This window comes from Triturus cristatus, chromosome 2_1, assembly GCF_964204655.1.
Source record: "Triturus cristatus chromosome 2_1, aTriCri1.1, whole genome shotgun sequence".
In the NCBI taxonomy this organism is placed as follows: Eukaryota; Metazoa; Chordata; class Amphibia; order Caudata; family Salamandridae; genus Triturus; species Triturus cristatus.
The window spans coordinates 979,723,755-979,738,939 of NC_140581.1; the positions used below are offsets into that span (position 1 = coordinate 979,723,755).

Sequence of the window (15,185 nt, forward strand, 5' to 3'; positions counted from 1 at the left end):
CCCTGAACAAATAGGCAACGCACTCGCCCACATAGGCAAACAAGTACCAGGACTCCCTTTCAGCCCCAGAGTAACAAAACACACATGCACCTTTGCTAACGTTCATTGATACTGTGGAGGAGTTGAGGGAGGGGGCAAGAGAAGGAAAGAAAATAAATGGATGTAAAAAAAAAAATTTAAAAAAAGCTGTGGGGATCAGCTCGGTCCTCAGAGTGGGTAAACTTTCTCAGAACCCGACAAATACTATCTTTGTGAGGACCGGTGCGTCAGGAGGGCCGGTCCCCATAGTGTGTTTAGGTAGTAGTGAGTTTAGGTACTTTCGAGCTCATCAAAAAAACTAAAAGTGCACTTAAATGTGCCTCAGTCTGCTTTATAACCTACCCTACTATCAAAGCGCGCTTTGAGTTAGAATAGTAAATACACACTTCATTACGGTCAATGGCTGGTCCTCATAATACCAGGTATGGTGTGCTGTGTGAGTTTCGCAGAATAAAATCTCGTCACCAGCAAAGCACAGATCTTGCCTGCACCATGGTGATTTGAGCTCTTCCGTGCCACCGCCGCACAGAAAGGACATATTCTTACCTGGAGTGTTTGCTACAGAGTCAAAATGGCAATTGGCGAGCACTGCATGCTCAGCCCCATGTCCTGGCTCCAGTTTAACAGCAATGTTGGTTATGTTGTCATAGTAACTTGTAAAGCCTCCCAGGAAGTCCAGGCTGAAGGAGCCGGTCGGCCTCTGCACATCCACTGTGATCTTGTGCGCATCGCTGCAGTTCCGCTCGATCAACTTGATCTGCCCCAAGAGGTAGTTGACTGTTAATATCTCGTTGGCGGGGCTTCCAACGGGCCTGGGACCAAATCCAGTGATGTGCTCAAGGTAGTCCCTGCAAGCACACAAATGAATGGGTTATAAACGCACTGCAGGATAAAAGCGACAGTATTCGGAGGAAACAAACTGCAGCCTCATTTTAGCTTGTTCAGAGCAGCAGCCCGGAGATGGGCGGCCGCTCAAGGTAAAAGTAACCGTATAATGCAACTCTGCAACATCAGGACGGCGCCAGCAATCAATTACTTGCATCTCTTACTTGCATTATCCATGTTGCATTACATGCAGCTTTTCCCTACAAAGACGTGTGTCAAGCAGCGAAATACACTTCTGGGAAACGTATCAATATGGAACAGTGCGTTTTTGCTGTCAGTGCTTTATTGCGCAGTTCTGTGAGGCAGAATACATTTTTAATGTGGTCGCAGTAGCAATAAGCGCAAGGAGGTAACCTTGGGGGCCATTTTAGTACAAATCTGTACACAGCGCTGCCAGTGCTGAGGACAGCACGACCGGCCTTCAAAATGGAAGAAGGTTTCAATGTGAAACTTTTAAACGCCTTGATATGTAATATATTGTTGGGATTTTTTGTGCGAACCTGTACAGTGATGTAAACAATATTGTACTGCGGTCAGAGCATCGATTACACATGAAAAACAGAAAACTTTAAAATAGTCACTTCTTCCATAAAGTTTATTCATTCATGTAAACAGGGAAACTTACTGCTGTGGAACTTCCACTGCAAATTTCACTCACAGGTTGCATGTGCTACATGTATGACTGTGTGTACCCGTGACCGGGTCTTTAATTCCGCAGTTTTTTATTAAATTATTCAAGACGTCAGACAAAACACAAACTTTACCAACATGTAAACGATGAAAACGCGGATATTGTTTTAGCAGCATTATTTTTTTTATTAAACGAAGTTTACCTACCTTCCTGGAACTGAAATCACCTTTCGTTAAACAAGAACAGAATAAGTATTTGGCACACAACATAGTTGACATGTAGTTAATTTTGTTTAGATTAATAATAATGAAAACCTCCAAAGCAAAATCGATACAAATGAAAAACTACAATAAAAAAAAACAACCAGCATTAGCAAAGCAAATAGCTCTGTCTTTTTTAATCAGTGCACCACTTAGCTATTTTGTGTGCGAGGTTCATCCACTCAGTCACCCATTCATCCAGTCAAATACTCATTCATCCATACTTACAGAAATCCACGGACTCACTGTCACAATAACACACGAAGAGGCACACAAACTTACAAATAAAGGAAGAAGGAAAATATAAAGGGCTTGTGTATATTTTTTTTTAGGTCTTGCCTACAGGCTGCTTCAGCTGTCTGACGAGACTTATGGACTACGATACCAAGCATCGGGTGAGCTGTGGGTCAGTCGCTCGATCATAACTGGATGTTTTTCTTGATTAGATTTCATGATACAGATTCAGTGGCTTTTCTTTTTATTTTTGTTCCACGCGTAGAGAACAACTTTATCATTTCGATTTAATAAGTTGCATCTTTCTACTTCTGCCGGGCCAAAGAAGCATAGCTTTACTCCCTCTGCCCCCTGTCTGCTCTACCAGCTGCTTCCCAAACCCACTGGTACATTGCTCCCCTACTTGATTTTTGTTATTATGCTTTTGTAAGTGCCAGACAGCTGCACAATGCTATGCAGACGCTATTTCCAAATCTACAAGTCCAAAATTGTCATTTGTTACCTTTCAAATGTAGCATAACAAAAAAAACTCAAAAAAAACTCATCACAAGAGGTGCAAAGGCATGAATAATTGTTGTTCTACCACTAGACCATAAAACAGACCAACAGGCAAAAAAAAAAAAAAAAAACGGCCACACACTGACCTGTCAGACCAGTCCTGGCACTGAGAGATTGCCCTACAGGCCAGTCCGACCCTGATAACTGTATAATTGATGAACCGTTAATGGTATTGTACTCCGCTCCACAAATATGTAAAACAATAGTGGGTAGAAAAAACACCCCTTTATTTTACCTCTTGCATCTGAGAATACTTCAAAAGATCCCCCACTACGGAGTTTGAGAGTTCATGTGGAAAACCCAAACTCCTTTAACGCACAAATTCTGGCATCTCAAATCTGAATCAGTGCACAAGTAGGACTCGCACATTATCGCCCGGTGCTACAGCTCACTTAGCTGCCAAAATCAATCAATCAAACAGCATTTGTAAAGCACAACACTGTCACCCTTAGGGGTATCTGGGCGCGTTTTTTTTTTTTTTTTAAAGTACCAGGTCTTGAGTCTCTTTCTGAAGTCTGCCAGCGAGGGGGCTGTACGTAGCTGGAGGGGAAGGTCGTTCCAGTCTTGGTAGCAATGTAGGAGAAGGAGCGGTCACCACTGCGGCTGCGACGGATGTGGGCAGTGCGTGTGAAGGCGAGGGAAGTGGATCGCAGGTGTCTAGAAAGAATAGTGGAAGTACTCGGAAATGGGTTTAGCACCAGACTTGGGGACTGCCCTGAAACTGGAAATGACATTCTCTTCTAACCAAAGCATCCACGGCACACTATCAAACATGGTGTCTGGTTTGGAACGGTTTGCAGACAAATATGCTTTAAAAAACAAGTTATGTGATCAGAAATCCATTGCATGCAGTGCACACACCCGCGTAATGGCAAACATGTGTGATGCTCAGATGCAAGCAAGGGATATGAGCCTTCCTGCCTCCAGTTTCGGTAGTAGAAGACAACCATAAAAGGGAAGCAGTGGGCTCTCTCAAACTTTACCCTCTGCTCCACACATCACGTGCCTCTTCTACGTGCCTCTTCTACCTACATCTCTATAAACAACCACCGGACGTGATGTGTAAGGCCTTTAGGACTGCCTTGCTTTCTTGAACCAAAGTGTATAGACTCAAACTTGGAAGCTAGAAACCCCAGCATGCTTTTGGCCCACATTTTATGTAGACACACAATAATCCTTAGACCACAACGTTTCCAATGCGAATCAAATGGAAAACAGTTGTAAAGCAAAAGGTCACTGCAACGTGGTATCTTCCTGATGTAGGAAAGGAGTGGTCTGTAGCATTGCCAACCAGGAAGGATTGGATTAAAACCTGTCCCTACACACCTGCATCACTACTCTCATTTAGTGCAAATATGCCCTGCGGTTAATACTTAATCGCATTTGTTGGAGATGGTGAATTGTTACCTAGCACCTGTGTGGGTGTGTGTGTGTGTGTGTGTGTGTGGGGGGGGGGGGGGGGGGGGGTGAGATAACCTGTACAGCAGGAATATACAATATGCAATCTGTTCTAGCTGTGGGACAGACGGGCCAGTGGTCTTCGTGGGATACAGTGGGCACACTGGGGTTTTTTACTTAGGTGACAACAATTAGACTATCTAAAAAGCAGAGCTGCTGAGGATCACACATCTGCCCCACATACAGAATAAAAGTGGGTGTGTGGGGTTTCATTAGCTTAACAAAAGGTCTAAGAATAACGAAGGGAGCACATGAACCCATAAGTACTTACCCCGGCCGGCCGGAAGGCGGTAATCTCCTTTGTTACCTCAGTTGCGTAATACAATCACTGCAGTGATTGTGTGTGTAACCAAGTCCTTTTTGTCGCAGTACGAAAGAATGACTCCCTGCATTAGAGTGCGGTGATCGCAACTTGCAATATAAAATGGGCAGCGCACAACGTGCAGACATTTGAAGTTCAATGAAAATACGTGTTAATATTCAATTTCAAGAGTTTTGCATCAGTTTCAAAATAATTGTATAACTCCTCTGCTCAAAGGTATTTCATTTTGGTTATCTATCGCTTTCAGTGCACTAAATTGCTTGGTTTTACTCACAAGAAAGTGTCACTCCGAGTGTCACACATCTGGCAGTTGAATGCCACTCACACTGCAACTATGGAAACGTCACACATAAGTAATCCGGAATCTTGGCAGTTATGGAGGGGGTTTAAGTTAAATTGTAAGCATCTGACTACAAGACTGATCATTACTGATTTTTGAATTATTTTTTTCTTCCAATTTCAAGTACAAGCTGAGACCCGTTGGGACTCTGTAGGAGACAGACAGAGCAGCTATGGCCTAGAGAGACCCTAACGCCGAGCTTTAGTTTGTCATGCGAAGCCAGGCTTTATTATCAAAGTAGGCTGTGTTTTATGGACGCTAATCTAATGCTGGTTTTTAACGCGTGCATTTCCGAGTCGGCTTCGAAAAGCGGTGTCATCACGTCCACGAGCTGGATTCCTTCCAGTCGGGGTGAGGCAACAGAAAAGGGAATACATGCTGAAAACGTACATAAACAGGTGTTGTCTGGAATTCGGGTGTGGCGTTAGTGGAAGCGAAGGGAGCCGGGAAGCGGGATGGCGTGCCGATGGAAGGGAGAGGTTCGCTACAAAAGAAACTGAGCACTTTATTTCAACTTCTTTATTTTTTTTTTTTTTTTTTTTTGAAAAAGTTTTTATTGAACAATAATTCGGTTACAAGTACGGGCCTACAACCACCCGGGCCGGCCGCTAGGTACAGAAGGAAATCTACACATATCAAGGCTGCAATCAGTTCCCAGGGCGCTGCCCCGCAGTGGCTCCAGATAGTTCTCGAGGAACAGGAAGCTTAAGTCCAACAATCACAAAAACAAAAGGAAAAACAATAAAAAACAAAAGGCGAGTTATGAGGGAAACCAGTGCGGATCAGGCTCCCCCCGGGAAACTCCCGTCAGAACAATTGAGCAATCCGCTAAAGAGAGGAGTACCGGGAGGCCGGGGACGGAGGGGGGGGGAGGGGGTCAAGGGAGATGGACGTCCATATGTAGTTGTTCCAAAAGGCGCCAGGAGCCATCAAGGGTCAGGGGGACATGGCGATATCAGTGTCTACCAGGGGGGGCGTACAGATGCCTCCGCGATACGCGTTCCATTGCCCCCAAATGCTACCCCATGCCCCCGGCTTGCCACGGGCCACATACACAGTCTTCTCCCTAAACATACACCAGTCCATATTCTCCTTCCATACTGACACGGTGGGCGGCCGTTGAGCGCCCCAAAGTTGCGCTATATCCCTCTTGGCAATCATGTTCCCTAGGGCCGCCCACCGAGTCTGAGCCGCGCTGTAGTCATTGGGCTCCCACACATTCAGGACACAGCGACGCACCTCCGGCAGCAGCACAACCCCGGTGACCTGTCCCATAACCGTGTGGACCCGGCGCCAGTAGTCCGCCACCTCACGGCACTCCCAAAGGATATGAAGAAAGGTGGCGCTGAGCCCACAGCCTCGCTTACAGAGCCCGTCGCCGGAAAATCCCATCGAGACCAAGCGCGGACCCGTCACATACACCCGGTGGAGAATCTTGAGCTGTACCAACCGAAGACGAGCCGGAATGGCAACCTCCTTGGGGGATGACAGTGCAGACTGCCAATCTTCGTCATCCAATTCCACCCCGTCCCCAGTCCAAGCCTCCCGAAGGCGAACAAGAAGGTCCGCCCGGTGATTGATTAATTTTTTATAAATTAAAGAAATAGTACTATCAGGGACATGTCCATCAAGTATGCGGTCCTCGAGGGGCGATGAAACAGGGATCTTGGTCCCCTCCCCGAAGACCGAGAGCAGGGCGTGCCGAACCTGGGCGTAGCGGAAGAACTCCCTGTCGGTCAGCTCGTATTCGGCCTGGAGCACCGCGAAAGTCTTTACCGCGCCCTTGTGCCACAGGTCTCCCACTTTGCTGATACCAATCGTGTCCCACTGGTCAAACCCCTTCGTGGTCCACAAGCTTCCCAGGCGGTCGGAAGCAAACAAGGGAGTAGCACATGTTAATCGCTCACTCCAGCCCATGGCCGCAGTGGCAGCCCTCCAGGTCCGCACCGCAATCTTAGTAGGACCCGTAAGGGTCCGGCCAGCCAGGCGGGAATAAAGTGCCCTGTTGTAGTTCCCGCCGGGAAGCAGGAACTTGTCCATCTCATACGCCGGATTCAAGCCGGGCGCATACGTGGCGTGGTTAATGGCAGATAGCTGCGAGGCCCAATAGTACCTGCGAATGTCAGGAAGCGCGATGCCCCCGTCATACCAGGGGAGAGTGAGCTTGGCAAGAGCAATACGCGCCCGCCCGTCCCACACCAGTCTCCTCTGCAGGCTCTCCACCTCCCGAAAATAGGCCACTGGGATAACATCGAAGGAGTTCTGGAGTGCATAGAGGAACCTGGGAAGGGACATCATTTTAAACAGCGCGGCCCGACCCAGCGGGGACAGGGGGAGCCTGCACCACCGGGCCGTGTCCTCCCGCAGCCGCCGAAGTGGACGCAGGAGATTCTGCTCATAGCGAGCCACCGGGTCCAGCGAAACGTATATCCCCAGGTACTTAAAGCCGCTCAGAGATATCTGAATCGGGAGCCGAGGCGGCAGGAGAGGAGGACCACCAGAGATGGGATAAACGCAGGATTTAGACCAATTGATCGTGAGACCCGAATTGTTCCCAAAGGAGGTCAGAACGTCAAAAAGGACGTTGAGTGACTGCCGCGGTGAGGTGAGATACAGGAGAATGTCGTCCGCATACAGCGAGACCCGATCTTCGAAGCCCGGGCCCCACCGGATCCCTCTAAGCGAGGGCTCCCAACGGAGCCAGGCAGCGAGTGGCTCCAGGGCGAGAGCAAAAAGCAACGGGGACAACGGGCACCCCTGCCTCGTGCCCCTGCCAAGGGCAAAGGGCCGAGAGACCCGCCCATTCACCACCACTTGAGCCATGGGTCCCGTGTAAAGGAGCCTCACCCAGCCAATAAATCCCTCTCCAAAGCCGAATTTATCCAAGACGGCCCAGAGGAATGGCCACTCAATAGTGTCAAAGGCCATCGTGGCATCCAAAGAAACCAGCACGGCCGGTTCGGAGAGGAACTCCGCCCTGGCAAGAGCACCGTGAAGACGCCGCAAGTTAAGAGCGGTGTTGCGGTGCGGGATAAAGCCGCATTGGTCCGGATGTATAAGGTCGCACACGACACTCAACAATCGATTGGCCAGGACTTTCGCCAGGATTTTAGGCTCCGCATTGAGCAGTGAAATAGGCCGGTAAGAAGTACAGCGGTCTCGCGGCTTGCCCTCCTTGGGGATAACGACTATGGTGGCCAAGCGCTGGTCGGCCGGAAGGGAACCCGCCGCAAGAGAGTCGCGAAACATGCGGCTGAGGAAGGGCGCAAGCTTATCAGGACGCAATTTGTATAGTTCAATGGGCAGACCGTTAGGACCCATCGCCTTGCCCGAGCGAAGGGAACGAATCGCGGTCGCTATTTCATCCGACGACAAGGGGGCGTCCAGCCGCTCTCGGTCCTCAACGGACAAGCCGGGCAGAGCAATATCTCTCAGTAAGAGGCGAGAGTCATCCTCATCCCTGTCAGTCACCGGGGAGTACACCGCCCGGAGGTGGTCGGCGAAACATTCCACAATCTCATCCGGCTCAGTCACACACACACCATCCGCAGCACGCAACTCGGGGACCACACGATTCACTCTCTCCTTTTTGTCCAGCCACGCAATCAACTTTCCCGCCTTGTCCCCCGCGTCATACCATCGGCCCTGCTGCTCCCTATACATAGTTTTGGCCGCGTCAGTGACCAGGGACCTATATTCGAACTGTTTCAGGCTAAGGGCATGTAGCCCGTCCGGAGTAACATTCGCCTCCAAGGCCGACTCCAGCCCCGAGATGTCAGTCTCAAGCTTCACCACCGCCTCGCTCCTAACCTTCTTGGCCACCACTATTTGGGCGAGGGCGTGTCCGCGTATCACAGTTTTAAAGGCTTCCCAAAGGGACAACGCAGACGACACCGACCCCTCGTTTTCACTGAAATATTGGTCCATGGCCTTAACCAGGCTGTCACGAGTCACAGGGTCCCGCAAGTACCAGGGGTTAATGGGCGCTATCCGCCCTGCGGACCGCGACCCGGTGTCAAAGAGAAGCCACAGCGGAGAGTGGTCGGAGATACCACGCGCCAGGTGTCTGACCTCTCGAATCCTACCAGTCTGCGCCGCGGGCATAAGGAAGTAGTCTAACCTGGAGAGACTCCCATGCGCCCCCGAATGAAAGGTGAACTGACACTGGGTCGGATGCATCAGTCTCCAACTATCCACCAAGCCGAAGGTCTCCAACATCCCACCCAGCCATGACTGGGCAGCGGGGAGGGTCCTTGGTGGGTGACGATCCAGTTCACCCGAAACCACAGAATTAAAGTCCCCGCCCATGAGCAGGAGGCCGTCCGGAAGGTCAAGCAGCATTCGACCCAAGTCAATAAAGGTGGAGTTCTGGAGGCCCGGGGGGACGTAGACTGAAACCAGGGTAAGGGGCTGCCCCTCCCACCTCCCAATCAAACACACATAGCGCCCTCTGTCATCCGAGACTATCCTCGTGATCTCCACCGGAAGGGAGGTTCGCAGGAGAATGCCCACCCCCCTGGAGCCAGTTGTGAAACCAGAATGGGCTACGAGGCGGTATCCCCCCCTGTTCATCGCATGGCAGACATTGCCGACCAAATGCGTCTCCTGGAGAAACACCACATCAGGAGTCAAACGACACAAATATTGCAGTACAACACCCCGCTTAATACGGTCCCCCAACCCATTGACGTTCCATGACATAAGCCTCAACCCGTCTCCCCCCATCCCCTCCAATAGATCAAGAGGCCCCCAGCCCGCCGCACAGTTCCCAAATATGGACAAAAATCAATACCTCGCCCTGTAAACAAAAAACACACAACAAAACAACCCCTCTTCCCCCCCAACCCCACCCCAAGTCCAACTCCCCCCACCCTGCACCCCTGCGGGCCAAAGACCCCCCCCAACTTGCAGTGTGCCTGTCGCCCCACTAACCCCATTCTACAAAAAGACCCCGGAGGAGGAAAGGGACCCGAACCCGCCCGCACCCCTCACGGGTCCTGGTAAGACACAGTATGCAAAAGAGTAAGACCCAACTGTACAGTGCAAAACCGCAAAAGCAAGGACCAAATGTCAGTCTAAGGGGACCCGTCACCTGCGGTGCCCCCAGAGGGCCCGGGCCGGCCACCCCCGTCCGGCAGCGAGTCCAGCCAGTCACTTGCGGCCACAGGAGAGTCAAAAAAGGCTGTCCGCTCTCCATGCTCCACTCGTAGTTTCGCCGGGTAGATCATTGAATACTTCAGGCCCAGCTCGCGGAGACGGCGCTTCACCCCTTGGAATCCCATCCGCTGTTTCTGGACCAGTTGTGTGAAGTCCGGATAAAAATTGATGGTCGAGTTCTCGTAGCGGACCGGGCCACGGGTCCGTGAAGCCTGCAGAATAGCGTCGCGGTCCCTGTAGTGGAACAGTTTAGCCACGATAGGCCTCGGGGGGGCCCCCGGCCGCGGCCGGCCGCCCGGCACTCGATGGGCCCGCTCCACGGCGAAGAATTTGCTTAGGCCAGCCGGGGACAGCTGTTGCATGATAAGTTCCTCGACCACGAGGTCCACCGGGCGGCTGTCGGAGGACTCCGGTACACCAATGATGCGGATGTTGTTGCGTCGGGCCCGTCCCTCGAAGTCCTCAAGCCGCCGGGCCATACGGTCGTTGACCACTCTAATGTCCCCAAGCGCGGCCCGCAGATCCGACACCTCCGCACCCAGGGTGGAGGTCCGTGCATCAAGGGCCTGGACCCTCTCGTTAGTTTTGGAGAGGTCGGCCCGAATCAGGGTGACATCGATCGCGACAGTGTCGATCTTACGGGCCAGGGCCTCATATTGCGTCGCGATGGTTTCCCTGATGCCCTCGATGGCGCCCATAATGTCCTGCAGGGAAGGTTCCGCAGAGACGGTCGTGCCTCCCCCTGCAGCATCCGGGGAGAGGCCAGCAGCGCCAGGGGACCCCCTGCCCTGGGTGTAGCGGTCCATGTTGTTGCTCTGGACCGGCCCCCCGCGCAGAGAAGCCTTGGTCTTGCGCCCCTCCGGACCCCCTTTGCCCGCCATGTGAGCGCAGTCTCTCAATGGGACCTCCGATCAAGAGGTGTGCGGGCGCCAGCAAAAGGACCACAAACTGTCGGAGTAGGGGTCGGAGGCGTCAGGCCCACCAGTAGCAGAGGGAAGCAAGCCTCGGGCAGAGGCCCAGGAGGCACCTCGCCACCCTGAGCACGCACGCCAGCCGATCTCCTGAGGGCCAAAACCGAAACCGAAAGTGCTGAATCGGCAACTGGCACCGCGCTGAGGCCGCTGTTGTTCAATTGCAGCCCGGCCCCACGGGTCACCTTCACCCCGGCCACCTCCGTCGGGTGGGTCCCAAAAGTTCCGACGACGACAACTCAGGATTCCCAGGTCCGATTAGAGTTTTAAAAAGAGATATAAGATCAGCTGGTCTTCATCTCCCAGATTCCATAAACCAAATCAGGATAGTCTCAGGATATATTCCGAGGAGCAGAAAGGGTCCGGGGAGCCCTGTGCTCACGCGACCATCTTGGATGCGCGCTAGGCTCCTCCTCTTCAACTTCTTTATTGATTTTAGTACATAGAAAAACGCCATGGGACTGATACAAATAGATAAAAACAAGCCCGACTTCTAAAAATGCAAATATGCAATAACACAAAAAATAGTTCAAACGATAATAAAAAATAAAGTTAAATAAATCTACATATAACAAAAATGTAAGAAAATACAATACTATTACAACAAGCCAATCTGGCATGGTCAATGTTCCATCCTCCATGCAAGTGCGGACAATACTATCGAGCTTGTCTGCTATACAGTAGAGCAGGCCAGTGCAGTCGTATCATGTACATTAAGGGTGGAACACTGCAATGGCATGGAAAGCACAATCCTTTTTACTTAGCAGAGACGGATAATCTACCAATAGTGCTCAGATAATACAGGGATAGTCGCTGCAATCATGATCAAGCAACAATAGGGAGAAGAAAGTGGACATGTTTCCAGATGAAAGCTCATGCAGGTTTTCCTTTTTTAAGAATTCTATTCCATATGGGTCCATCTTTGTCCATGAGCTTTGACGGATTGGCTGGTCATTGCATTATAAAAAGTGAGTAAGAAAAGCACCTACGCCCACCTTGTTTAAATAATTTGCTGCTTTCCACTCAGAAAGATAGATCTTGGTGCTTATGGTCCACAATAGGTCCAACAGCAGAAAATCCAAAATATTCAAGTTGGGTGCAACGTTTTTTAGCCTCGAATGCCGATATAGGCGGTTAAAAGGTCATGGGTTATAGTAATGTCAAAAATTAAATATATGTATTTCTAAATATCCACCCAAAGAGCCTGAGGATATTGAGAGAGAAAAAAAAACCATGGACACAAGGTAAGGTTTTTTTATTTTTACAATTTCATCATATGCCATTTGAGAGGAAACCAAGCTTATATAACTTGGAAGGAGTCCAGTAAGATCCATGGTGGACATATTTTGTTTGGTCAAGGCGATTTTAGGCTGAAACGGGCAATAAGCTTATAAAGCAAAACTTTTAAAAAAACTTGACCAGTAGATCTTAACATTCCTTTGTAAATCCAAAGACTAGAATTCACTCCCCCCCCCCAAAAAAAAAAAAAATTGTCTGAAAAAGCATTTGGAGGTATACATTTTTAGCTAACTTCCCAATCAGTTTTTCCTATTTGTCAAGGCATCATATGGTTCCTCCCACAATTAAAGGGGAGCCCTTTATGGGGTCAAACTGAGAACGACAATCTAACCCCTTCCCATATTACATCTATTCCTCCTTCCATTCAAAAACAGTAGCCGACTCATATCGGCTACTGACTGGCACAGCCCCCGCTTTATTGACATTAAAGTCACCAAACAGAAAACCAAGTTGAATACATTTTCTTTAATGTTGAATTGAAATTGTAAAAGCATCAAAATCCACAACAACACAATTAAGCAGGATACATGGATAGAGAAAGGAATATTGCTGGTTAAATGCCTGGACTACCTATATTCACCCCAGTCTTATGCAATATTTCACTCCATTACAGTCTTAAAATGTTATAATTTTCTGAAACTCAAAGTGACTATCAAAACTAGGTCGTCGACTCAGACCGTCCCTAGACCTTGAGCAAAACAACTCAGTCTCCAAACTTTGGACTTCCAAAATGTATACACTACTTTCCCTAGTTCATATTAAATTTGCCCTAAACCCCCAAGGGAGGCTGGATGGCAAACATAATTCAACATAGACACGACATCGCATCCAAGAAAGATGGCTTAGAATCCAAATCGGACCATACCAATGCAGTAGTTTGCAATAAGCATGGACATCATTTTTACGGCTTCAATTCTGCCAAACCAAGAAATATGTTTTGGGGATTCATTGATCAAGTAGGGCAGAGCTTTTATTCAGAAAACATTTTTCATTATGGTGGATACTACTTACAGGTCCTTGTTGAATCAAATTCCGAGGTACTTTATATAGATTGCCAGGAGAGACTGGAGTGCAGCCGAAATGCAACCCACTCTAATGGGGCGAGACTCTGGTTCATCTATAGGTTAGGTGTATCCTGTGACAGTAGATCAATTATTTAGATCATCCTCTAAGGCCAGGATAGCTGTAACAGCCTTCGTTGTATAGAGGATATCATCACACAGCACGCTAATTTAAAAAAATCCTATTCTATATTAATACCTTCTAGTCGGTCTTCTCTTCTAAAGCTTTCAAGAAAATGCTCTATTTCCAGGAGAAGAAGCAGGAGTGATGGCGGAATGTCTTCTGCTGCCCGGAACTAATCTGAAAAATCTTGTTAAATCCATATTCACTCTTACAGTGGCCAAAGAAACAACACAAAGTGACACGATCATGCAGAACATTTCTAACAATAACTGCTGTTGAAGAGGTTATCATTTTGGCTTAATAGACAACATGACAAAAGTCTGAAGATTTCGGTAGAAAGTCGTCCTTTCATAAAACGGGTTCGGGATGGATACATTTGATGTTGAAGCAGAGGCTCTTATAATTTTTGCAAGAATTATGGAGTATAGCAATATAAAATGTAAGTGATTTTGCATCAATTCGATTCAAATTCAGTGAATCAACATGACAAAACTGATTGTATTCTAAAGAGTTAATTCTAGATTTTAGGTAACAGAATAGGGTAACACTATTCATTCTCGCCACACAATAAATAGAACACGCACTGATGTTTTTTCCAAAATGTGATGTAGTTGGTCAGTTTTTTTTTTCCATTCATTCTTTAAAACCCACAAATTTTGGCTGCATAAGTGCTCTGTCGCTAACTATATTCCACAGTTTCTCCAGCACTGTAGGACTTAACAATGGAGCAGTAGATGAATCGGTCTTTCTATTGAGGCGCACTGCTATGCGCATCTATTTTAGCTGTGCTTACTTACAAGGGATCTCGAAGCGAGTCATCATCCTGGATGTGTTCTGAAGGTGCCATAGACAGGTGCTCCTCTTACTGACATTACTGTCAAAGTTTGGTCAAAAATTAAAAGGTTATTGTATGCTTCGATATTGAGATCGCTTGATATTTATTAGAAAGCACATCACTGCTGACTTTCCATGCAGAGGACCTGAACACACGCAATTCAGTCCTGTGTTCAGATCACATATTCAGATCTTTGGCTAAGATTTGAGACACCATCTTACCTCTTGCTTCAGCTCATGCTAAAACCATGTTATGTCTGAAGTCTCTCTGTAGTTTTTCATCCTGTGAAGAGTCAACAGCAAAGTGCTGAGATTTATTTCTGTGGTATGCTCATTTTTAATTAGTTCATGTGCTGGGCTTACTCTTGTTGCACTCTTTTGCATACCAGCAAGGACATCTTGTCAACTTGTTTCGGACCTCATTCAACTTTGGGCTTGAGAGAAATGAGACAAATGTTGCAGGCCAGAGCGTCAGACAAGCCAATACAAACTTAACTACATAGGTTCCGCCTTCGTTGTCTGATAGCATTTGTTATTGCTGTGAAAGCACATGCTTGTTAGAGATGTTGCCATCAGAGTGCAACCTTCAAAAAGTCATGTTCTAGAGGTTCCTCCAAGCCCCTAAAAATAAAGGCACATTTTAACTTTAGCGCTCTGTGCTACAGGCTGTGTAAATTTAAAGGAAAGAACTCCCTGATGAAGTGTGTGCCAAGCGGGGATTATGTTATGTTATATTATGCAGATTTGTAAAGCACACTATCATCAGGGTATCCTGGTCCCAAGCACGCATGAGTCTAGGTGCACGTAGGGCCTAGTGGGACTACTCGAAAAGCCAGATCTTCCGCTTCTTGCAGAATTCAAGAAATGAGGTGGAGAACTTCGAGAAAAAAAAACAAGACAGAAGCTTTGTACTCACTATAGCTACAGCTCGTGCCAAACAAGCCTGGGGCAGATGAGAGACTAGCCATAATAGAAAAAGAAGACAGACTAAAGGGTAAATTTTGTATAACTA

The 15,185-nt window shown here is 48.3% G+C and overlaps 1 protein-coding gene across 2 annotated transcripts in view; it reads right to left on the reverse strand.

Moving 5' to 3' along the window:
• Positions 1-15,185, reverse strand: part of ERMP1 (endoplasmic reticulum metallopeptidase 1) — a 361,972-nt gene that overhangs the window by 300,355 nt on the left and 46,432 nt on the right. For both annotated transcript variants that reach the window (XR_014970592.1, XM_085634130.1), the window contains exon 2: positions 586-887. Coding sequence is in view for 1 of the 2 variants with exons in the window: in XM_085634130.1 (XP_085490256.1) it covers positions 586-887 (302 nt within the window). In the remaining variant the exon portion in view is untranslated. The remainder of the gene's footprint in view (positions 1-585; positions 888-15,185) is intronic.